The following is a 25053-nucleotide window of genomic DNA, read 5'->3' as shown; positions in this document are numbered from 1 at the left end:
GTCAATGTCGGACTATTAAAAAAGAGGTCTTTGAGAAAATTGTCATGAGAGCAAAACTCCATTCGGCGATTCAGCAAATAGAGCCACAAAAGCAACCGACACAATCTCGGAGTCATGTGGAAATGCTGGAGCAGAGGCCCTGCATGAGGTGTGTCAGTGAAGTTCGACGACCGGTGTCATAAAAGCTACATTTCAAACCCAAATGACAAAATATGGAGTTTGTAGGCTAGAAGTCGGCTTTCCATAATCAGGACTTTGGAGCCAATCACCAACCAGTGAATTTAAAAAATATAAATATGACCGATTGCCTTTCTGGACCAATCCATGCAATCTATTCAAACAACTTGCTTATTTACTCTCGAGTCAACCCCCGCTCTTCACGATTGGGACCTGCCTGGCTGACGAATAGCCAAAGATTAGCGTATTATTGACACCCATTGAAATGCATTTTGAAAAAAGTAATAAGAACTTCATCTTAAAAATGCTCCCAAAACTGCTGATAAACATCCAATACACAAAATTTGGCTGAAAACCTTGCCCCGAAACCCCCACGTCCCAACATCATTGAAATATTTCGGGGGGGATGCAGGTCTAGCCTACACGCAGAGAAACCTTGGAGTGGCAGCACAGAATATCCCGAGAGTGATTTTTGCAGATCCGATCAATGATGTTATTGATAGATTGGCAAATTATGACATTACAGCCAATCCCCAATGTGACATAAAACGCTAAATATGTGCTGATCCGATGCATCCCGTCATATGTTCGTAAATTCTAGCCATAAGATCCTCATTTGATTCGCTCATTGAGAAAGACATCCGTGTGCGGTGTTCGTTTTGTTTAGTGCGGAGAGAAGAGGCGGACCTTGTGGCAAGACGACTCGTGGCTGATTCAAAGTGCCCTCAGAAAAAGTGTGAGGCGCCAGAGGGATTACTACAAAAAATAAAAACTTGGAGTTTGGATTTGAAGTATGTTTTTTGTTTTTTTGACACACCTCGCACAGCTTAAGAAGTACGTTCAATGAAATTGAAGCAGTCGCTGGTAGTCAGAAATTTCAGTCTTTTAACGAGCAAAAGTGAAATGGAAGGCAGCAGGAAGTCAAAGCTTCTAAGCGCAAATCGATGCCCCCGCCATCTTTACTGAGATACAGAAAACATACGTCACACTTTTTCATTATTGTTCATGAATGTGTCTTGAACCAATGGAGGAAAAATATTGCAATTTGTAATGCCTCTACAATGTGATTTTTATTTAATGGTACACACACTTACTTTAATGCCCTCACATGTGGGAATGGAGCTCGCAATGCATTTTTCATCGTTTATTCAACATGTGCCCTGTGTTCCAAAATGTTGTTCACGACATATTTTTCTCCAAATTTGATAGACATTGAAAATGACACTGAGGATTATTTAAGTCAGAAAACGTGAGAGTGTAATTTGAATGTTTTTTCACATCTTACAATGATAAGATTTAATACAATAACACACAAATAAATGTTCAAAATGAGGATGCAAAGCAGAGTTTCAAGACCTTTTTATAGATTGCTAAGAGCTGAAAATAGCCGTTTATTGAATTTGCAACATTTGAGGGGCATATTGACTGAAATGAAAAGCTATTTCAATTCAAAACATCTCAAGAGACCACATTAGGATACTGTACTTTATTTGATGCAGAGGTCGAGACTGCAACCAAATTGGTCACATATGTGACATGCTTTCAGTGTGTGCGAGAAAGAATTTCATTTGGTTGCGTTCGTGTGAGTGATTACGTTTTCATTTTCACACCAAAAATTAGACATTAGACATTCTGGTTAAAACTCGACTCCTTCAGTCTTTTATAGTTTCCATTTTAAGCGAACACCTGGCGCTTCGAAATTGCACATTGACCGCAGATGTGCACCTTGTTCCATTCATGAAACATTTCAGGACGTCGGTATGAATTCCATGCATGCACGTTGCATTCCCCTCAATAAACATGCTGCGCGTATGTGCATTTATAATCCAATTTATTTATTTTTTTTAAAGCAACAAACGAACAGCTTCCGATTGTTGTGGCGTTGGATAGAAATACTGGCAGCTCTCCTCATGTAAGCGTTCCTCGAAGCAGATGTCCGTTGTTGTTTGTGTTTGTTGCTCTGGCGGTGCATACGGCGTCGGGAAGCTTAGATGCGCGGCGAGTGAAGACTGGTGATAAAATCACCTCCGCCCCCAACATATCATTTATCATCAACACCGACGTCTCCACATAAGCATGTGAGATTATCGATGTCAACCCGATCCTGATGGGCCAAAATTGAGGTTTAAGATGCCCCTTCCGAAGGTTGTTTGCGTTTACTTGCATAATGGTGATTAAAAAACCCTCTACAAAGCTAGAATAGTAGTTTTCTATTCAGAATTTTATGTGCTAGCCACTTTTTGAAAGGAAACTGTTCATTTCAAACCAACTTGATTACGGTAGATACTTTGTCTTTTGGGCTCTCAGGGTCGGCTCGCCTTTGTGGACGTGAGGTGGCAGCCAGCCCGCTAATTCTTTACCGTAAATGTTTTGATGGCTACAAGAGCAGATGAGACAGGGTGCCAGAGTGCCACATCCTTTGCAAGTTCATCTTGTCAAAGGCTCTTTAGCTGACGAGTCCAGCTCAATCTTTCTCAAGAGTCTTTCAAAGGAGAGCTTTGCTTTGAATTTGTTTAACGAGGACGTGACAGAGGAGAGCAGAAGATTAAAAAGATAGCTGACAAAAAAAATAATTTTAAAAAAATGGCATTTTAACCACGGCATTTACACTCGGAAAAGATAGCGAGGTGACAATGGGATGGAATATTCCGTCTTGGACCAGAAGGGGTAACACTAAAGTGGTTCCTTTCCAAAAGAAAACACTTGGAACACGTGGTGGAGTTTTGCGGCCTCATTGAGTTGAAGGCCACAGGTCAGCAGCGCAGACAGACGCGGCATGCTGTCAAGAGGGATGGTAGAGGATGGCTGTCGGTGTCTGCCGCACTTTGAACAGTGCGTCTGCTGTCCTGAGGCGATTTGACCTTCTTTTCTAATAAATCCACCCGCTGTGATGTCGACCTCTCATTATTTTCCCAAATAAAATCGCACCTCCTACACCTGGAGGCACTCCAAGACAGAAGCGTGCTGGAATTACCTTTTTCACGGGCTGCGCTCCATCCTTTTAAAGACTGTCAGCTTTGTGCGCAGGCCTAAAGCCATGACATTCAACATGAATATTTCACAGCAAATGTAAATAATGAATCAGCATGAAAACAGGACTGGACAGTTTCTGTGCATATCACTGCTCATTCTTTGGCAAGCTGTGAACATTTCCTTCAATTAAAGATTCAAGAATTAGTCTCCATCCAAGTCAACAAAGAGACGCACCAAACGCGGGTGATGCCCACGCTGCAATATTAGCGTGTGGCCTTTCTAAAAGAGAAGGAGAATTCAATGACAATGTAGTGAAAGCCACACACTTTGACCAATTCGGGCCATTGGAACGACTCCTTATTGATTCTGGATTGGATTTTCTTTCAGAAAAGGGAACACGCTTGTATCGTGAAAGTGAGGCTGAGCAACTCTTTTGTCATCATTTAAAGTGACTGAAAGGAGCGCAGCATTGATACCGCCGTTAAGAAACAACAAGCTAAGCCTGCTTTTTGTGGCGCTAATGTGATTCCAACAAAGGACATTTCGCCTGAGAAACAGATGTGCCACAATCCTTGCAAGCAGCTGCATTCATGCTTAGCGTGCTCAATGCATGAAAATCCCAGATTTATTGTCTGTAAAGCTGAATTGCGTATAGTACAAGCTATAACATACAGAAAGCATTGCATCGTAATTTTTTTTTTTCAGATAAAGTCGAACATCGAGTTAAGGCAAAAGTGCATCAAGAAGAATATGGACACCATTAGGTACGCCTGCACAATCTGCTGACACCCAATACACAAATTGGATTGAAAATTCCATTTTTATAAAGACTGCTCTGGTTTCGTGTTTGGGGGTTGGGGGGGGGGGTGACGTGGAGCTGGAAGAAAGCACGTGTCAAGCTAATTTGACAGGTGCATATACAACCTCAAATTTCACAATTTGTTCAAACTGACCCAAAATTCTTTTTTCAAATATTCACTTATTTTGAATTTGATGCCAACAGCACATTCCAAAACAGGGTCATGTTTATCACTATGTTTCATTCCCTCTCCTTCTCGCAACACCCAGAAGTGTTTGGGAACTGTACGTGGAATTCTTCCCCATCTTGCTTGATGTCCAACTTCAGTTACTCAACAGTCTCCTTTGTCGTATTTTGCGATTCATAACGCCAAAACAAGTTGAAGTGTGGACTCGTCAGACCACAGCAAATTCTTCTACTGGTCGACAGTATTTCTGGCTGTTGTTGACATATGGCTTTCGCTTTGCATGGTAGAGTTTCCGTTTATGTAGATCTAGGGATAAACTGTTAACTGACGTGGTTTTCGGAAGGGTTCCTGTTCGCGTTGCAATATCCTTGACACACTAGTGCTGTGTTGTTGTTGGGGGTTTTTTTTGGTGCAATTTTAAAATTCACACTATAAAAGGTTTTTGTTTTTGTTGGCATCCTGGAAGGGACGAAGGACATTTGCATTTATTACAATGGCGAAGGATGATTTGAGAAATAAGTGGTCATGGAGTGAATCTCAAGGCACTACCGAATATTGTCTGTAGACATGAATGCGCTTGCAAATGATTGTTGAACCACGACATGGCAATTTGTCTGTGATCAGCATCACAGCAGATGGATGGATGGAGCTCATCATCTTCCTCTGCCTTCAAAAGAAAGGTGTGCTACCACAGCAGCACGTCGCTATTTAAATGACAGATTTCACAAATTGGAGGAATTAGCGTCATTCCGCTGAGCAGACAGTTGTTTCTCGCTTGTATGGAGCAACGTAACAATGTGTCTGTTGCTGACGTACAGCACCGGCACATGTTTATTTACACATGCCCGGACAAAAGCAGGAGCCACGACGCATTTGTCAGCAGAACAGCCTGCTTTTCATCCATCACAAATTAGCGTAGCGCACAAAAATCCTCTCCGCGTCATAATGGAATGACATGAGATTTTGTGGATGTTCAATCAGGGTGGGACAAAATACCTCTATTTGAGTCAAGGACCAAGCCTTGACTCAAATAGAGAACATTTGAGAGTAATGGAAGCCCCAATAATTTTATAAGAAACCAAAATATACCCTACACCAATGTTTCCCAACCAGTGTGCCGTGGCACATTAGTGTGCCGCGGGAACGAATCATAATTCACGTAATTGGTATGAAAACGATTTATTAACAACAAATAACGTATCTTTGTCGGGTTATCTATGTCAGCAATTTACAGTGACAGCAAGAACAAATAAATGACCTTCTGTTAGATGGTAAAAAGTAAGAAACTGACAAATATATGCTCTTTTTGTGACAATTTTGTTTGTTGGTGTGCCGTGCGATTTTTCAAACTTCAATGTGCAATTTCTTTTTTTAATGGTCCCCGTCCAATGTGTTTATTTATGTGTTTATTTTATACAAATAATGATTCTGATTTACATGGGTAACTGAAGCCTAGCCCAGGTCACCTTGGATCAAGTGGAGGGAATCACTCGTTCTTCGCAGGGCCAAGATTAAGTCATCGAAATAATGTTAGTAAAAAGAGTGACTTTGCGATCATGTCCGTGCCTTGCTGTCTGACAAAACTGTGGCGAGTCACAATCAGCTTTTGGGAATTTAGAACTCATCTTTACAGCCGTCGAAATGACATGTGATTCATCGCTCTGAAAATGGAAATTGTACAGCAAAGTTGTTGATAGCATAAAAAGCGTTTTCGCTGCTGAAGTTATTTGCTTTTTGCATGAACACCATTAATGAATTGCCCAAAGTGTAGTTGGGAGGTTGATGGTTCTTATGCAGCAGGTTTTTAGTGTCCTTGAGCCTAAAGTGAAACCCAAGCCCAAATGTCTGATCAGTGTGTGAGAGTCTGAACCTTTTACAGATTCCGCAATCAGTGTCCGAATACGTCTGAATGTACAGTACTGTTAAGCACTCAGAGCAGTGGCGCACCACTCTGCGAGCGCAGTCCATTAAGCGTATTGTGTTGAAGCTTTCACATGGACATTTCATCGAGAATAATCCCAGTGGGTGCCTTTTCTCTGACAAATTGTAAAGAAATGTAGAGACAGACTCCTGCTGTCAGAGATTTTTTGGGGGTTATCTCCTAACCCGAAGCATCACGATAATGTGTTCCTCATGTCGCCATAATGTCTGCCCGGATTAGTTGTGTTGTCTTTTGTGAAAGCAGAGCACTAAATCTTGGATTCTTCATCCTAATCTGTACAAGATCTACTTTATTTCAAGCGTATTCTCAAAGAACCAGGCAGAATCTCCTCGGGTTACCAATCTATAAAAGATTAAAACAAAAAACTGCATTACACACATAAAAACTCCCAAACAAATGTCCCTAAATTTTGTATTCAATCCCATGAGATTTTGGTGCCTTTAACCTCAATCCTCAAATGGACAATTGTCTGGAGTTCTTTCCACTGGAGCGAAAGTAATTCAAATCGTTTGCCTTGACAAAAAAACACTGACAGAAATTGAAGGAGGATGATGACGTGAAGGAATAAATGAGCAGCAGTTACGACGACGAGACGTCACTTGCATATTAAGATTTGTGTTCTGTTGCAGACAGAATTTGGACATCTACTGATGGAGAGGTTTTGTCGTGGCCCGAGTGCTCACCGGCCATGACAAAAGTGAATCACTGCCATACCAAAAGAAAAGGTTCAGTGTCATTTCAGAACGTGATACACATCGCGTTTGTTTGTCATCTCAAATTAACGTGATTAGATGTGATAAGGTTCATATTATAACGCGATTAATTTCACAGTCTACCCAAGATAAATTTGACTTCGACATGCTGCAAAAACAAAAGAAAACAATTGTTTCCACTTCAGGGCAGTGGCGGAGCCTATGTAGGTACGTGTCATCTTTTTAAATCTTGGCCTCATTTTTTTGTACAGCACAATAGAGGAGCAGATTAATTATGTTGTAAATAACATACGAAGATTCCCCCGTCAAAAAGGACTGAACCGGAAGGAATTGCTTTGTTTTGTTTTGCCCAATAGGGAAGGCAAACTTATAATATTGTAACGTGACACATGATAACATGAAACTCATCACGTTTAAACATGATACATTTCACGCGTGAAAAATCTCATGTTAAAACATAACATGTGACATTTATAAATTCATAACATGAACCTTTACAACACCAAATTTTGCATTTTAGTACGCTTCGGTAGCCCACAACATCATCTGTTTGTGTGTTACATTACAAAAAGATCTGTTTTACCAATGACAGCCACCATTAAAACAAAACAAAAAAAAGCACAGTTTGTGTGCACACACGAGTGCAGGAAAAAATAATTACCGACAGCTAATTAGTTACACCTTCTGTCTGTGATTTATTCAAATTAAAAGTCACAACATGCGGTCAAAAAAGTGGTGATTTTTTTTCACAGATCATTTTACTTATATTACAGTCAATTGTAATATCCTTATTTTTTAATTTTTATTTATTTTGCCACCTTGAACATTCTAATATTAACAGTTTGACAGAAAAGAATGGTAAAGTGCTTATACAATGAACACGTTTTTAAGATGGTGACCGTTTGGCCCTGCAAGGGATTGAGCCCATGAAAAAAACTGATTCAGAATCCAAATTGAAAAGTCAAGTTGTTCCTTGGCTTTTCCTTTGTAGGGAAGGGGTGGGGGGGCGGGGGTGGAATAACCCATAGAAGACCAACAGTTATGCAGGGGATGTCGAAAATGAAATGTGTTTATGCCTGGGGTAAAGTACTGCAGGAGGCAGTATTGCATTGAAACAAATAGGCCTTTATAAATAAGGTTCTATCACATTTTTTTCCGAGGCTGTCGAGAGAGAAATTATGGAGAGGAAATACCTCACAGTACCTGCCAGATAAGAGTCATAAAGAGATGCATTGCACCACAAAAAAAGGTTTTAATTATTGAGTAGGCTTCACACACAACAATAGTAGCAGAGGGTCTTTTCTGTTTCATGATTGTTTGTTTGCACTGTGCCTGTGTGGGCACATGGTGGAGCGTTTACTCGTTCCTGTTTGAATACCTCCATGGCGTCAGCTGGTCAGAGCGACACAAATGCAGCCCATTTACCATCCGATTAAGCAGGTACCGCTATAGGAGGCGCGGGAAAAGAAGCGAAACCCAAATGTAAATGCATTCCAACCCATTAAAATCGAAATGATTCTCCCTTATCCAAAACGGTGCCGGCGCCATAAACTGATAAATATCTTTAGGCTGCCCTTGCCTGATTTCAGCGATAAGCAGAGTAAAACGGATGTGACGACTGGAAAAATCAAAGCACGCACACACGCGCACACACGCGCACACACACACACACACACACACACACACACACACACACGCACACACACACACACACACACACACACACACACACACACACACGCACACACACACTCACACACACACGCACAGGTAATGATAGTTTGCCAAATGGGATATCAGGTGAGTCACGAATCAACAACCAATTCTAAACAAGGAGCGCGCATTAATTTTGTGCCATCTGACCAATCATTGCAAGTCATCTGATAATTAGCAGCATTGCATCACACTTGTGAAACACAAATGACCTGTCATTCGGCTTTCATACGGCAGCTAATGAAGGATAGTGATCAACAATAGCAAGGCCAGATGCAAGAGATTTTGCCAGACTGCGGTTGCGTCAGTGGGAAGTTCACCTAAGTCATAGGTGTCAAACTCAGATCCTGGAGGGCCGCTGCCCTGCATGTTTTCCAAGTCTCCCTGTTGCAACACACCTGATTCAAATGATCAGATGATCAGCAAGCTCTGCGCAAGCCTGACATTGAACCTGTTCATTTGAATCAGGTGTGTTTCAACAGGGAGACTTGGAAAACATGCAGGGCAGGGGCCCTCCAGGACCTGAGTTTGACACCTATGACTAAGTGGATGGTGGAGAGAAAAAAATGCTTCCTTCATACAACTCACGTGTTGCAGCAGTTGAGTGCTTGCCTCAAGCAAAAGCCGACGTTAAAATAAAAATGCAAGATGCATTTAATTCAGTTGGAAGTTGCCTTTTTAAAAGCGCTTTTCGATTTGGCGACTCGCACGTGGGAATACTCTTCAGTCGTTTGATTCACTTTTTGCTACTGATGTTAGCCAGATTCCAAATTTCGTTGCTTAGAATACATTTGAGCAAGAATCCAAACCATAAACGTCAAACAAATTAGGTTTGATTCCAAGAATATCTTTAGAATTGTGGTTGTAGTGTGCCGTGATGCAGACATTCACGATGCATCCTCGTGAATGGTATTGTTGTTTTTGAGTGATCATCACATCAGATGATCAGAATATTTGAAACAGCTTTGATGCAGTGCATTTGAACACCACATAAACAACCGCAGTCAAAGATCAAATGAACACTTTCTGAATTTGTCCATGAAAACAAATCCTTGAACATTATTGTTGCATTAAAAAAAATAAAAATAAAAAAACAAAAGTCAGAAATGTCCAACCAAAGGCACACCACCTAAAATCTCATAAACCTGGGCACATACAGCGGATATAAAAAGTCTCCACATCCGTGTTCAAATGGCAGTTTTTGTGGTCTAAAAAAATGAGATCATGATAAATCAGTTCAAAGATTCATCAGTGCCACCATTGATGTAAACTTCAACCTTTACAACTCAAATAGAAAAAAAAACCCCTAATAATTTCGAGATTGGAGGTAAAAATAAACAACTGAGATGTCGTTGCACAAGTGTGCACCCCCTCTTAAGACTTGACTGAGGAATGATTTAAAGTCCCAAAATAAAACACACACGGGATATAAATCAAAAACCCCTAGCGTTCAAACGGGGGTGCAGGGTTTTTTTTTCATATCCACTCGAATTTGACATGAAAAAATATGATGTCACACAATAACATAAGGATAAACTGGTCTACATAGAAACTGCCATCATTTCTGGATTCAATGATTTGGTTAAAAAGATGACATTTACAAAACGTCTTTTGTCGATGTGAATATATCTTCTAGTTTTAATCAGAACAGATTACTTTTTATCTTTGCTTGAATGGTGAAGGATATGCTTGTCGTTCGCGATGATTTTTGTTTACTTTCGACTGCAATGCTTTGAGGTCAGACCTCAGGAGTTCCAACTTCTAGTTTTCAGTAGCTCTGCCAAGTCTAATTGGGTGGGTGGCTCGGAGGATTAAGCCAATCTCAAAAAAAGAAAAAAAAACAACAATTTTGGGGGGAAACAGTGTGGGGAGTTAGTTCAAGAAAGATTTGGGGTGAGGTTTGTATAAAGTCACACTTTTCACTTTTTGAGCCACTACACAGGAGGGGAGCAGTGCTGGATCATGTACGGTTCCCTCCAAAAGTATTGAAACAACCTGGTATACAGTACACAACAAAAACAAAGGAATTGATGACAAATAAATTAAATGAAGGGCTGACTAAGCGTAGTCCTGTACTTTTGTAGCTGACACCCTTCCTTCTCCACCAAAGCAGCACACTATTAACGTAACTTATTTTCCACTCCTATCCTGTCTGGAGGAAATCAAAACCTGGATGGCACAAAATTTCTTGAAGTTCAACGAAAAGAAGACAGAGGTGATATTGTTTGGTCCCAGTGGCCCTTGTACATTCCATCCTGTAGACTTGGGCCCCCTATCTCCTTATCTGAAATCAACGGTCTCAAACTTGGGCCTTATACTGGACAGTGATTTCAAACTCGATCGGCAAATTGGTGCCGTTGTTAAATCAAGCTTCTTTCACCTTAGACAGCTGGCCAAAATAAAACCTCTCCTCTCACATGAACACTTTGAGACAGTAATTCATGCCTTTGTCACATCCCGGCTGGATTACTGCAATGCCCTGTACTTTGGAGTCAGCCAGTCCTCCATTAAGCGCCTTCAGCTGGTCCAGAATGCCGCTGCTCGCCTCTTGACTGGTACTCGTAAGAGGGGGCACATAACTCCTACTCTGGCATCCCTTCACTGGCTCCCCATTCATTTTAGAGTTATTTTCAAGATCCTCCTCTTTGTTTTCAAATCTCTGAATAATCTTGCGCCACCTTACCTATCTGAGCTCATCCGCCCCTACACACCTGCCCGGCGCCTCAGGTCTGTGGACCAGACATTATTAGAAGTACCAAGAACTAAACTGAGGCTCAGAGGGGATCGAGCCTTTTCTGTTGCTGGTCCCTCTCTCTGGAATGACCTCCCACTGAACATTCGGCAAGCCTCCTCGCTGCCCAGCTTCAAAACCCTCCTCAAAACTCACTTCTTTCTATTCTTTGGCATTCGACTCAGCATGACTTAGATTTGTTCTTGGTTTTACTGTTTGGTGGTTTCTACCGCCTTTATTACCGATTTGTCTTACTGTTTACTGTTGTGCATGTTAAATTGCTCCATGTACAGCACTTTGTATGCAGCGATGGCTGTTTGAAAGTGTTCTATAAATACTGTTGACTTGACTTGACTAGACGTGTTCTTGGCTAAAAAAAAACAAAAAACATCCAGACCTTTAATCTTGAGGCACTATAATGCTGTACGGCTCCTGCAACACTTTCTCAAACTGTTCATGTTTCCAAGAGAGTTCACAAATTTGTACCCAAGCTTTTTTCAATTCTTTATATTGGTGTAAAAATAACAGCTGATGTGGGGACAGGCCAGTATTTGTGAAAAAATAAAACAGGATACTGACCATATTTGAACATACAGGATTCCCATCAAGAGCAACAATAGTCGGTTAATTATTAAATTACCCATATGTCTGAATGTTGCTTATCTGTTTATATCAGCTCACCAAAACTGTCAACTCGATTGAACTTGCATCATAAAAAATGGATGAAAGGCATCACTAGACAGTCCTACAAACAACACGTTCTGTGCTGAAGCAATGTTTGATGTCATCTTTCACCAACCAAGAAGTAGCTTGTTACCTGCCGAACATCGCTCTGTTCTTGTATTGGACCTCGCTGGATCGAGCAGGTCTCCCTAATATTGTGGCTAAGAAAATGGTTAGAAAAGGTCAACGCTACACAGTTCCACATTCCACTAACTAGCACAGCAACAAAACTAAACGCCGACACAAAATCAATGCAGACAATGAAAAGGGCAAACAAACTCAATCACGCTCAAAGCAAAGATGGACAAGGTGCCGCTCAAACGTGAGGGCACGCAGCAGCTCAAGTGTTTTACTTGATGTATTCAGTTAAAAATATCTCAAAGTGTGACAGGGATTCTGCTAAACTTTGATATTCATTTTTTTTCTGCAGAGTGAGGCCTGTCACTCTAGAATGATATCCTCAAGAGAAGACAACTCATGACTTTCAGGAGCGTTATTTGCCTTACTTCCTCTAAGCTGCTCAAAATCAGCATATTTTGACCCAAACTCTTTTTTTAGGTTTTTTTTTTCAGGTTTTTTCCCCCTTCCACGGACAATAAGGAAACACAAACTGACAGAAACTAATAGAGAGATAAAGCGTTGCGGCTGCAGAGTAACAAAGCTTCTCGGCTCCATTTCATATTTCAGCATCACACCTCAGCCTGCCACCTGGAAGCCACAAAGACCTCACATCTCATTCTATTTACAAAATGGCTTGTTTCATTTGTCATACTGAGTGCCTGCATCATGCATGCGCGCGCGCACACACACACACACACACACACACATTCACACACAGAAAAAGAGAGAGACAGAGAGAGACAGAGAGAAGGAAAGAGATAACGTACATATGTATAATGGACGAGGAATGCGCCGATCGATTGGTGGCCACTCATTATCGGCCGATATTTGTGAAAAAGTGAGTGAGCGATAAATGCGATCAAGGCCTTTAAAGGCCGATCGATCACTCAAGGATTCAATTGTTCAATATTTAACAGAACTAAATGTTCGTGTTTTAATATTGAATTGAATTAAATACAACTTTATTGTCAAATGTACTGTACGTAAGTGTAACATACAGCACAGATGAAATTTCTTCCCTCTCAATATAAAACAAGAGGAGACACAATATGATAGAACAATATGACACGCATTCAACTACTGATAACAAAACAGAGACATGAGAAGCATTAACATACTTATACCTTCACAAATTAAATATATTGTGCCACACAATGTACTTTGGGAACAGTGGCCAGATCATACAACAGGCCAGTGCAGTAATGCGGTGTTACGTTCATCGGCGTCACAAAAATAAGGGTGTATGCACTGCACTGTATTGATAGCACAACTTTTAGTATTGACAAAAACAGTAAGCTTGGTGAAATCCCTGGTTGGCAGGGAAAGCCTACATGGAACGCCATAACCAGGTGGCTGGCATAGTCTACCGAAACATCTGTGCGGAGTATGGAGTGGAAACCCCAAGGTCAAAATGGGAAACACCTCTGAAAGTGGTGGAGAATGACAGAGCGAAGATCCTGTGGGACTTCCAGATCCAGACTCTACAAGATGGTAATGGCGAACCAACCAGATATCGTGATCATAGATAAAGGGCAGAGGAAAGCCGTTGTAGTGGATGTCGCGTTCCCAAGTGATGGAAACATCAGAAATAAGGAACACGAGAAACTCAAGAAATACCAAGGGCTCAGAGAGGAGCTGGAGAGAGCCTGGAAGGTAAAGGTGACAGTCGCGCCTGTGGTGGTCGGAGCACTCGGGGCAGTGACCCCCAAACTAGATGAGTGGTTGCAACAGATCCCGGGAACGACATCGGACATCTCAGTCCAGAAATGTGCAGTGCTGGGAACAGCAAGGATACTGCGCAGAACCCTCAAGCTTCCTGGCCTCTGGTAGAGGACCCGAGCTGAATGAGGGACGGACACCACCCGAGGAGTGAGATGAGGATTTTTTAAAGATAGATAGATAGATAGATAGATAGATAGATAGATAGATAGATAGATAGATAGATAGATAGATAGATAGATAGATAGATAGATAGATAGATAGATAGATAGATAGATAGATAGATAGATAGATAGATAGATAGATAGATAGATAGATAGATAGATAGATAGATAGATAGAGAGAGAGAGAGAGAGAGAGAGATAGATAGATAGATAGATAGATAGATAGATAGATAGATAGATAGATAGATAGATAGATAGATAGATAGATAGATAGATAGATAGATAGATAGATAGATAGAGAGAGAGAGAGATCAAGAGAGAGAGAGAGAGAGAGAGAGAGAGAGAGAGAGAGAGAGAGAGAGAGAGAGCGAACTCAACTGTATTATATTTTCTTGAGACTGCACCAGCACAGTAGTAAATCAAACAAAGATAAAAGACTAGATAAAAAGAAAAAATTCTGAGAAGCTTACCGTGGGATAGACGAACTCTGGAGGACTGTGATAAGGTTGCCGATAAAAGCCATGCTCTCATCAAACTGGCATTACTTGGATTTCTAATAACTGCCTGTGATCTTAAAGCCTTACAAATGTGTCCTTTCCATGTGTGTACACCTCACCACATCATGCGCTGACACAGAGCACAGTGCAAGAGCAGCAGGCTCCCTCAATGCAGTTGCCCAAGAGTGCACCCTCATTATCGTCATCAGCCCCACGGCTCCCTGCGGGGCTGATTGCTGCTGAGGGGACAAACGATCCGCTTCTGACCATATCTAAAAAGTCATTGTAAAAGACCATTTTCTTCAGATGTGCTTGGTGGCTGTTTTCTATAAAGTGAAACAGAAATGGGGCATAACTTAGGAACACAGTGGAGTGACATGTGAGTATAGATTAGAAGTATGAATAAGTACATAGTAGTGTGTTTTTTTAACAAAGTATTTTGCCCCCTCAGTATCTTGCTATGTTCTTTTTTTTTCCGTCAAATATAAGCAACAAAGAAAAAAACGATCTAATGAAAGTCGAACTGGAGCATTCTGACATATTTCAATGCTCACGGAATATTGTTTAATGACAATGCAAACGTGTACTCTACCAAATGAAAGTTAAACTTCCATTCATCACACATAAAAATATGATTCCATTTCTTTTTTTTTTTTTTTTTAGGAATCAGCAGTAACCCAAACCAACTACAGTGATCCCTCGCCACTTCGTGCTTCAAGATTTGCGGCTTCAGTGTTTCGTGTTTTTTTTTTCTCACTAAAATTAATTTAACTCTTTCATGCACCCTGAAACTTGATAACATGGTAAAATTGTCCACTGTAGTTGCCGCTGTGCCTGAAAGGGTTAAAGAATAAATAAATACAGCCATATCGGCACCCATATTGCGGAAAGACGCGTTGTTTCATGTTGATGCGCGAAAGAAAAAGTTACGCTGCATGCCAAACAAAAAGCTGATGTGACTCAGAGGATTTGTACATGCCCATTCAAACAAGGCGCATGATTGGTTCTCGGCACGACACCGACCAATGAGAGGTTGAGTGGATTCATCCTGTGAGCTGATTGGCTAAGCATCATCGCCAGTCTGTTGATTGGTCTCGCATACTGTATCGAATTAGCGTTGTGTTCGCGATAACTTTTTTTGTTTAAGCGATAATTTTGGGGGGATTAAATAAACTGCGCTCCAACCACTTGCTGCTGCTGAAGCAATGCGTTCCATCTGACCATCGAAGATGGGACCATCAACGGAGACATATCGCTATAACTGCGGCGGCGGGCAGTTGGTTCACAGCCTTCACCGGATAGCCTTATTTTGAACATTTCTGGAGCCAGTCAGCTGTGTTTTAGACACATCACAAGGAAGCCTCGACACTGACAGCTCAGGCGAAGGCTGAAGAGACAGCCGAAACTGAGTTGTTTTTTTTTCTTCACTAAAAAAGACCATTGTCTGTAAAAAACAAAAACAAAAGAAAAACCTGAAACCTATTTCAATGAAAAAGAAGACAAGATGAATGTCAGAGTGCTACCCATCACCATGTTTTTCTCCAATTTAAAAACCTCAGCTACACGGTCAGTCGGTTCCTCCAGCAGAAGATTCTCGAGTGAACTAAAAGGAGGGTGGGGGGGGGGGGGGTCAAATCCTACTTCATGGTTTTCCACTTTTCATGGGAGGGTTCCGGCACCAATTAACCGCAAAAAAATGAGGAATTACTGTTTTGAATGCAGAACACAGAAAACAAGATTTTTGTAAAAAGATATATTTTATACTCAGAATCTTTTGGTGATACCTTAAACATTTGAACAGTCCTTTTGTCCCATAAAATACCAACAGTTACATTGAAAATGTGTTTGGATGGCAAAATAAAGTACTTTGTATTTACAAATATCCCATTTGTAACAATGTTACATTTGACAATGTGTAGGTTCTCCCAATGCATTGAAACGAGACGAGTCATTGGATAAATGCTGGTTTTGTCCCACCCATCAGACGCTCAGCGTCTCTGGGAGTCTGGACAGTGGGCGTGTATCGGCTGGCCCGGACGCTCAGCTTTTCTGCATGATGATTGGATGATCTGTCTGAGGCTGAATCTCTTTTTGATTGACAGTGAAATGAGCCAATCACCGATCTTATGGTGAAGGTAACCTTTTCATTTTTTTGAAAAGGAACAGAGAATAGAATTCACGTATGAATAAACGGATACATTTTATGATATCGGCTGAAATTGAATTTCCCCTCCTTCACAGACCAGCATGGTGAAACCAATGAAACCAAAAACCAAAAATTTGCAAAGGTAAATTTGGCGAGCTGCACAGAGATGAGGTGCGGACACTGCTCACGTTGGTCAGTGCCTTAGCCAATCAGGATGCAGAACACAATTCACTGTTAAAAAAAAAAGCGTTAAAAAACTGCACTTAAAAAAATCGGTGAAACTGCGAATCCACGGAAGTTGGGTGTGTATGTCATTACATCACCGCTTCTACTCCTAGATTTAAATCATCTCTGGGATCTTTTCTGTCATTTGTGACACTCTTTGTTGCTGAATTAACATGCCAAGCAATGACTTTTTGGGGATTGGATCGATTTCAATAACAAGCCGCTTGTCGCAGTCAAATTTGGGGGTGGGGGGTTTGTTTTCTTTTGAAGTTCAATCAACCAACCAGAGTTGGCCAAGACATTTCTCCGCATGCCCATAAGGGAAAAAAAACAAAACAAAAAACTTAATTGACGACAACTGCCGTTTCTATGGTATTCAAAGATTTAAGGAGGTTGTTTATGTACAGTACTTCAATTAGAGCTGTTAAATTCCTAAAAACTTTGACTTGCGGTCTTTCCAGTGTGTAAAAATAAGTCTGATATCAGGTTAAAACACGAATATAAACACATTTCTTGCTTTAGAACTTACATTTTTGATCTTTCATGAAACAATGATGTGCAAACAAACATTGGAATGCAGTTCTTAAGCACGAACCTCATCCAGGCACTAATTATCAAAAAAAAAAAAAAATTAAAACAGCCGTTAAAAAAATTGTCAGAATGGAGCTTCCCCCCCAAAACTGAAGCCTTTGCATTCAAATAATGGTAATTGTTCAGCCCTAATATAAAGTGGAGATGATTCATGTAAAAAGGACATAAGATGGCACATTTGAGTCTTTATGGATCACAATGTTGTGCACTGATGTGGCGGAAACCCTTAAGAAACGGTCAATCCGCGCAAAATGTTTTCATCTGTGTTCACCCTGTGCTCGAACAGGCTGGCAAAGGCTCATCGGTCCTGCTTAGTATGACATGTTGCAGGAAATAGTCAATTACTGAATTTTGAACCGAGCTCTTGAAAACTCGATGCTTAATTCACAAGGTACAACTGAGTGCAGCGGTTAACCGATAAACAAACTGGATCGAAGGACGTATTATTACATTTGCTTCACCCTTGAGAAAAGATGGTTTTATTTGTTCCTTGGGCATTAAGACTCGTTCCTTGCTGTTGTTTTCATGATGAGCTGCTGTGTTTAAAATGAAACTGACAGTTTTTATATGCTTCTCAAGCTGTATTTATGAAAATTCCCCATGGGTGTATGCAACATATTCTTAATTTTATTCAATAATTGAACACGTCGTAAACCTGCAGTGATGCATGAACCACCTGTACTGCAAACACTATATTTTAATGCAGAAACACCATTTATGTTTTTATACCCTGTCCATTACCCAAACCGAGTCTTTGTGTGCATAAACGCAGGTCACACCTGGAGTGGAACATTTTGTTTGTTGTAGTACTGTTCTGCAGAACTCAACGTGGGCCAAAAGTAGTACAGTAGAAATGTACATGTTTCATTGGTGCAATAATCAGAATTAGAATTAAACTGATTAATCCACACGTTTTCATCCATCTCAGGGGGCAGGCATTTAATCCCCCGTACTGTAGACTGACATTGACGTCGGGCTCGTATTGCGAGTCACGGTAGGACAAGTCAATTTTATTTATTTTTTTATTTTGTTTTTTTTTGTTTTTAGGGGCGGGGGTAAATTCATTCATTATCAGGCTTATTTTCATTAATATTGAAATCACAATTGGTAAACGCAATTATTTAAGTATCCCAAAATGGATTAGTAACAAGTAAAATAATAGTAGTAAAAAAACTAGTTGGAAAAATACATTCCTACTTGTGTGCGCTTTGGCATCTTTTGGCATTGCACGAATGGAGATACACTTACATGATGATAAAAAGAGTAGAAGAACAAGATAGTGGATAAAGTTAATGAACAGAACTAGTTTTTCACAGATTCCGAGAGTGTTATGTGTTCCGACAGGATTTGTGTGTGAACATTCATTATTTGATGGGAAATCCGTTCTGTGATGTCTAATGCAAATTTTTCCAAGCCAGTCTATCGGGCTTCTCATTAAGTGTTCGCTGCGAGCTGGAGATGTACCAAAAATGAACTATTTCTTGCATTAAAATATAATTGTGCAGCCCTATGTCATGGCTCACCTGATTTATGGGTCTGACGACATCAAGTTCGCAATGCGAGCCCGAGGGCACATTGATGTTAATTTCAGTCAACCGTAAGGCAGCGATGCAGGATTAAATGCGACCAAGTGATAGTTCATAACCTCAGACACTGCTAAATTGGGGCACTCGCAAGTCAACGTACCACTGAACATCAGTTTTGACGATGACATTTCTTGAGGAAAGGTTTAAGAAATGTATTATTTACAAATTTCCCTACTAGATTGCACAAAAACATAGACCTATATGTATCATCAAGGCAGATAGCAAGTATCATACCATGCATTTGCATTTTTTTATAAAATGCTGAATACAATCCAAAAGGTTTTACAAATACTCTTTGATACATCCTTTCTTTCTTTTACTTGTGTACGACAATGTCGTGACAACACTGCGTGCGTGTCTTCCATCACTACCCTCATTTCACTTGTCTTGTCTTTCCCTACTCCTCGCTACTCTTTATTCCACGGCCTCCTCTTAAGCTCTCTTCATTGCATCCCCAACTCTTCCTTTGCCTCTTTGCGAGGAGACTTCCTTCGGGGCAAAGATTTTACAGTTCACTATCTCCCTGTCCGTCCTCATTTCCGCTCCTATCCTTCCCTACTCTCTTTTTACTCCACCTTTTATTCATCCGTCGCAATCTAACAATGGGTTCAAGAACTTCTTTACAGTCTCTCAATAATTGCTCTCATCTTGTCACAGCCTGAGTGTTTTTTTAAACTGTCTGTAGAGTTAAGAAAATGTCGAGGAAGGCAAACCTTGACATACAGTACATCCTCATGAAGCAAACCTACAGGAAGAAATCAATTCAAGTTTTTAATTGTGATGCCACAGCAGTATCTCAGTGATCCAATTCACAAAGTACAAAAAACTGAGTCTTGATGCAAGCTGAGAAAATACGTATAATTTGGAATGCAGCAGCAATATAGTGAGACTGACTGAGGGGCGCGGGGGGCAAACATGTAAGATAAGTGCTGAAGGATGACGAATGCCAGCAGGAGGAAATGCTGAAACATCCATTTTTTTCCCATTTAACACCTTGCTGGTGCATGAGGAGACGGCCCACATTCAGAGATAATTGACCTCCACACAGTTGTGAGAGATGGAGCTTCGCCGAAAGTGTAAGTGGGAGGTTGCGTTGTCACAGGGCGAAAGGGTATGATTATTACTCGCCGGAGGGAAGGAGAAAAAAAAAGAAGAACATGGTTTGAGTAACTGTGAGAAAGTCCCAAAAGTTGAAAAGAGCAAATAAGTTTGTGCGAGGGTTTGGGTGGGTGACAAGGGTTATTCGCGTCAGCGTGCGTCAGACATTTGCATGAGTGTACGCTTGTTTGCGAGGGAACAGCTGATACCAACATGTTTATGACAATGTCAGACATCCATGTGGGCTTTTGGCACCATTATGACACCACTGGAGTGTTCTGCCTGAAATGGCAAAAGAAAAAGGAAAAAAAACAGAGCGCCAACATTTGACTATCAGAATAAGTGTTGAATGGATCAAACGTGAACTCAATGTGATGAGAAAGCGAGGACAAATTCTGTGTGCACTTGCATCTCGTTCATTTATTCAATTTCTGACAGGAAAGGATTAGCGCTCAACTTACTCCAGGGTGGTTGTACACTCGTGCGTACATTTTGCTGATGTCATTTGCTGCTCCAAATCCTGGATTATGTTGGAAACGGCATGACACAGGGCAGCGCAAGTGTCCACTTTTCATCTTCCTTTTGCAAAACACGTCATTTTATTCCACATGCAGCCGTGGTACTAAACAGGATTTGATTTGGCAACAGGTGACAAACCTAAAATGTGGCTCTTTCTCATTGTCACAGCAACCACAACATGTTGCCATTCAAGCACTCAATCCATTTTCTTCAAACTTTCACCGGCTACATCAGACTAACTGACACACACACACACACACACACACACACACACACACAGACACATATACAATCCAATGCTAGAGCACACTTGCAAATTACGCCTTCCTGAAGATAACAAATATGCGCCAAAAAGGTTAGGGCTTGAACAAGGTCAGAAAAATTGGTCAGATGTGAACGGATGAGCTTCATACTGCAGATCCACATCCAAAAGAGGCTCATGCTTATTTAGAAAAAATATACCCGGTATATTTTAAATGAATTGTACTGTTCACACTGAAAAATCAGACACAAGCCGCATATTGGCAAAAACAAACAAACAAAAAAAAGGAATCTGAAATAAGATCTAGTGTGGGCACAGGCATAGCAAAGATGCAGCTATACAATAACCAATAATCAGAATCTGGATGTGAGGAGATGTCGAATTATCTCGGCAAAGTAGGAGTGCTCACAAACAGATTTACAACAAGCACATGGGAAAGTCTTCCTTCTTTGAGTTTGGAACAAAAGGGAAGCAAAATGGAATGTTGCATAGTTAGACATACTTGTGTCTTAACATGTTTGCAGAGCATTAAAATATATCTATATATATATATATATATATATATATATATATATATATATATATATATATATATATATATATTATCCTCGTCTCACCCCCCCCTCGGGTGGTGTCCGTCCCTCATTCAGCTCGGGTCCTCTACCAGAGGCCAGGAAGCTTGAGGGTTCTGCGCAGTGTCCTTGCTGTTCCCAGCACTGCACATTTCTGGACTGAGATGTCCGATGTTGTTCCCGGGATCTGTTGCAACCACTCATCTAGTTTGGGGGTCACTGCCCCGAGTGCTCCGACCACCACAGGCACGACTGTCACCTTTACCTTGCAGGCTCTCTCCAGCTCTTCTCTGAGCCCTTGGTATTTCTCGAGTTTCTCGTGTTCCTTATTTCTGATGTTTCCATCACTTGGGAACGCGACATCCACTACAACGGCTTTCCTCTGCCCTTTATCTATGATCACGATATCTGGTTGGTTCGCCATTACCATCTTGTCGGTCTGGATCTGGAAGTCCCGCAGGATCTTCGCTCTGTTATTTTTCACCACCTTCGGTGAAACACATATTGACTGTTGACCAGGGTTTTCATTTGATTTGGTGGGAGTTGAATATTTACACTCCCCAATGCATTTCACTGTACGTGAGTTATGTGGGGATTTTCGCAATTCTCGTGCCAGCTGGCCCTATCACCCGCGAATTATGGGGGGTCAACTGTTTTTGTAAATACTCGCATGCACCTCGTGTGCTGGATTACATCGGTCAGGTTTACTGAACGCACTCAATATCTGTTATTGCCTATTGTTGAATTGTCCTTGAAGGGTTTGAATTAAGGGCAGCAAGTACATCGATTAAAAATCATTAAATGCTGACACAGGTTTGGGATTTTTTTCGATCATTAATAAAAAATCATTAATAAAATTCAGCGACTAGAACATTTCACTAACTAATGGGTAAGAGGTTATGGCTCATATAACGTCAATGGCCTTGGTATGTAAATGCGCACGGCCATATGGGCTCGTCATTCCAATGAACATGACCACACACGGCAACACATTTAACACGAGTGAATGAATCGGCGGTGCGGAATGACGAGCACAAATCTCTCAGCGTTTGCACCTTCATGAAAACACACGCCAGATGCAAATTCTTTTTTTCTTTAAAAGTGAGAATGACTGTGCTTGAGGTTGTTCATTTTCCATGTGTGAAAAAGCTGTGCCGTTTCCTTTATTTCGCTGACGGTAGTCGGAGGATGACAAATAATATCCTGGCTGTGTCCACTGGTTATGTCTGATGAGGATAAATTAGAGACTCGCAAGTCATTTGATGTGTGTGTGCGCGTATGTGTGTGTTTATGTGTCACAGTAATGCTAGGGGAGAGGGGGATACTGCATTGCCTTGAGATCTCTGCTGATTATCCTTGCTCAGCCGCTCCCCTCATCTCTCGCCTTCTCTGGCCACCTCACGCTAAATGGAAGCTGTGTGTCTCTGCGTTAGAAAGCCGGTCACATCCCTCACACTCTTCTTTTTTCGCCCCCTTAAGAATCTCTCGCTCTCTCTCACCTCTACCTTTCTGGTTGCTCCTTGTCACTCTTTTGCTCGGTGCCGCCCCGCCTCCAGGCCAAACATGCACCCAACCTTCATTCTGTCCATGCCGACACCCTCGACTGACTCCGCCGGGCCCTCGGAGGCTGACAATACTTTAACTGCGTGTGTGTGTGTGTGTGTGTGTCTGTGTGTGTGTGTGTGTGTGTGTGTGTGTGTGTGTGTGTGTGTGCGTGTGCCTGTCTGTGTGTGCCTGTCTATCCGTGTCTTCAAGCATGGATGAAATATGAGCTGCTAAATATGAATGCTGGGTTGTGTTCCTATGCCATGTTGTCACATCGCTCATGCATGGAGGAGCGGCGCGTGCACGCTCGCTCTCGCACGCAGACGCACATGCATTCGCGATGAAAGAGAAGTAGCTGCAGGTCAGAGCTTCCATGGACGTTGTTGTGCATCCCATTTGCGAGGCACTTGTCTGTACCCCCTGCCACACGCACACACGTGGTGGCAGGCCCCGGATTCAGGCTTCAGTGACTTTAAACCTTGCACAGGCTGACAGTAATTTCTGTCTCCAAATTACATTCCAATGGCATCATAAATCTGCTGCCTCCTCCTCCGCCTCTTTTCCTCCTCACGCCCCCCATCTTGCAGCCCCCGCGTCTCTATCTCGCCTCTTCCCGGGCTCTTCTTTCTGTTGTCCTCACCCCCCCACCCCATTCCCCATTTCACTCCAGCCAGACTTCATCTTTTCTGCATGCACCTTTGCAACCCCACCGCCTTTCCCCTCCCTCCGTTTCACCATCGCACACCCTCCCCCTCTCTTCCTTCCCAATCACTTGTTTTCTCACTCAGCCCCCTCTACACTCCTTCTTTCTGCCGTCTGCTCCATAAATGAGAAACAGGGAGGCATAGATGGGAATGTTACGTGTGCGGGTTAGTTAAACAGTCACACACACATACATGCGTATAAATCCACAGACACCAATACACAAAGTAATAGTCAGGGGTCGGAATCACCAAGTTACTTGCGATATAGTGTTGCTCTATAACTATAACGTACTGTCTGAGTAAAAAAATATGTAAATTGATTCATCATGAGGAAATTAATTCACTGTTTGTTATTTTTCTAGGGCGCGCTAATTGCCTAGGTTTGAGGAGGACATGTACGTTTTTTTTTTTCTATGTTCATTTTACACAACTGGAAAGGAGTGTTCTTCCGCAGAGATACTTGTTTAAAGCAGTTTATTCTAAAGCAGTGGACAATTGAAGGGAAAAAATGACAGGCGGCAACTCTTTGCTGCACACTAAGCAATTGAGCGCTCCCATTGACCCACTGCAACAGAAAAACCTGACCTTGGATGAGGTTTTGAGGCTCCACATACACTATACTGGATGGGCATAAAAATAGGAACAGGTGAGAATAAATGTGGACATCCACAAAAGAACAAATATGAAGCAAAGGTGTGTTTATGTAATACGTATTAATTTGTGAAATAGTTTGGAAACTGACATGAAAAAGTGTGAATCGCTTGCTGTGTTCAAAAACACGTTAAAAGGTAAAGATATATTAAAAAAAACAACAACAGCACATAAATCAGATTTAAGTTGGGAAATTGATTCAATGCTGTACTGTAACAGAATATTGATTATGAGTATAGTGATATACAGTATAAATGTGCCTGAGTGTGTGCTTATGTAGTCCCTGTACATACCCAAAGTTGTAGTCATTAGGGTTGTTCACACGGCAACTTTTACTCCGGTGCAGCACCGGGGCTGCCCCCGCAGAGCGTTCACACGTACATAGTTGCACCGGTGTAGCCCCTGAAAACAGCTTAAAGTCAACCCTGCTCAAGGAGGTGCTTTAAGAATTTACTCCGGAGTAAATGCTCGTTTGCGGGGCAGTACCGATATAAAATTGGATGTGTGAACGCTACGGGGGTAGACTCGCTTTGACGCGTGAGAAGAGTACAGGTATTGAAGGCGTTGCTTTCGTGCTCTGTTGTACTTCCGTCACCTTTCCTTTCTCTCTCTCATCCTTTTACGGTGTCTGATAGACCACCGCGACGATTTGTCCGGAGAGGTATAAACCATGGTTTTTCAATATGTCACAAACAA

At 41.5% G+C, this 25053-nt stretch overlaps 3 protein-coding genes across 4 annotated transcripts in view; 1 reads left to right on the top strand and 2 right to left on the bottom strand.

Moving 5' to 3' along the window:
- The window catches only part of macrod1 (mono-ADP ribosylhydrolase 1), a 177281-nt gene that overhangs the window by 87713 nt on the left and 64515 nt on the right, over positions 1 to 25053 (bottom strand). The gene's annotated exons all lie outside the window — the stretch shown is intronic.
- flrt1b (fibronectin leucine rich transmembrane protein 1b) overlaps positions 1 to 25053 on the top strand; it is a 57893-nt gene that overhangs the window by 12976 nt on the left and 19864 nt on the right. The gene's annotated exons all lie outside the window — the stretch shown is intronic.
- LOC127607550 (uncharacterized) overlaps positions 8890 to 25053 on the bottom strand; it is a 229996-nt gene continuing 213832 nt past the window's right edge. The window contains exon 2 of the mRNA XM_052075979.1: positions 8890 to 15286. Coding sequence (XP_051931939.1) covers positions 13560 to 14492 — 933 coding nt within the window. The 5' untranslated portion in view covers positions 14493 to 15286 and the 3' untranslated portion in view covers positions 8890 to 13559. The remainder of the gene's footprint in view (positions 15287 to 25053) is intronic.

Source organism: Hippocampus zosterae, chromosome 1, assembly GCF_025434085.1.
Source record: "Hippocampus zosterae strain Florida chromosome 1, ASM2543408v3, whole genome shotgun sequence".
In the NCBI taxonomy this organism is placed as follows: Eukaryota; Metazoa; Chordata; class Actinopteri; order Syngnathiformes; family Syngnathidae; genus Hippocampus; species Hippocampus zosterae.
The sequence above is the reverse complement of the archived record's forward strand: the minus strand, read 5'-3'. Positions and strand labels throughout refer to the sequence as shown.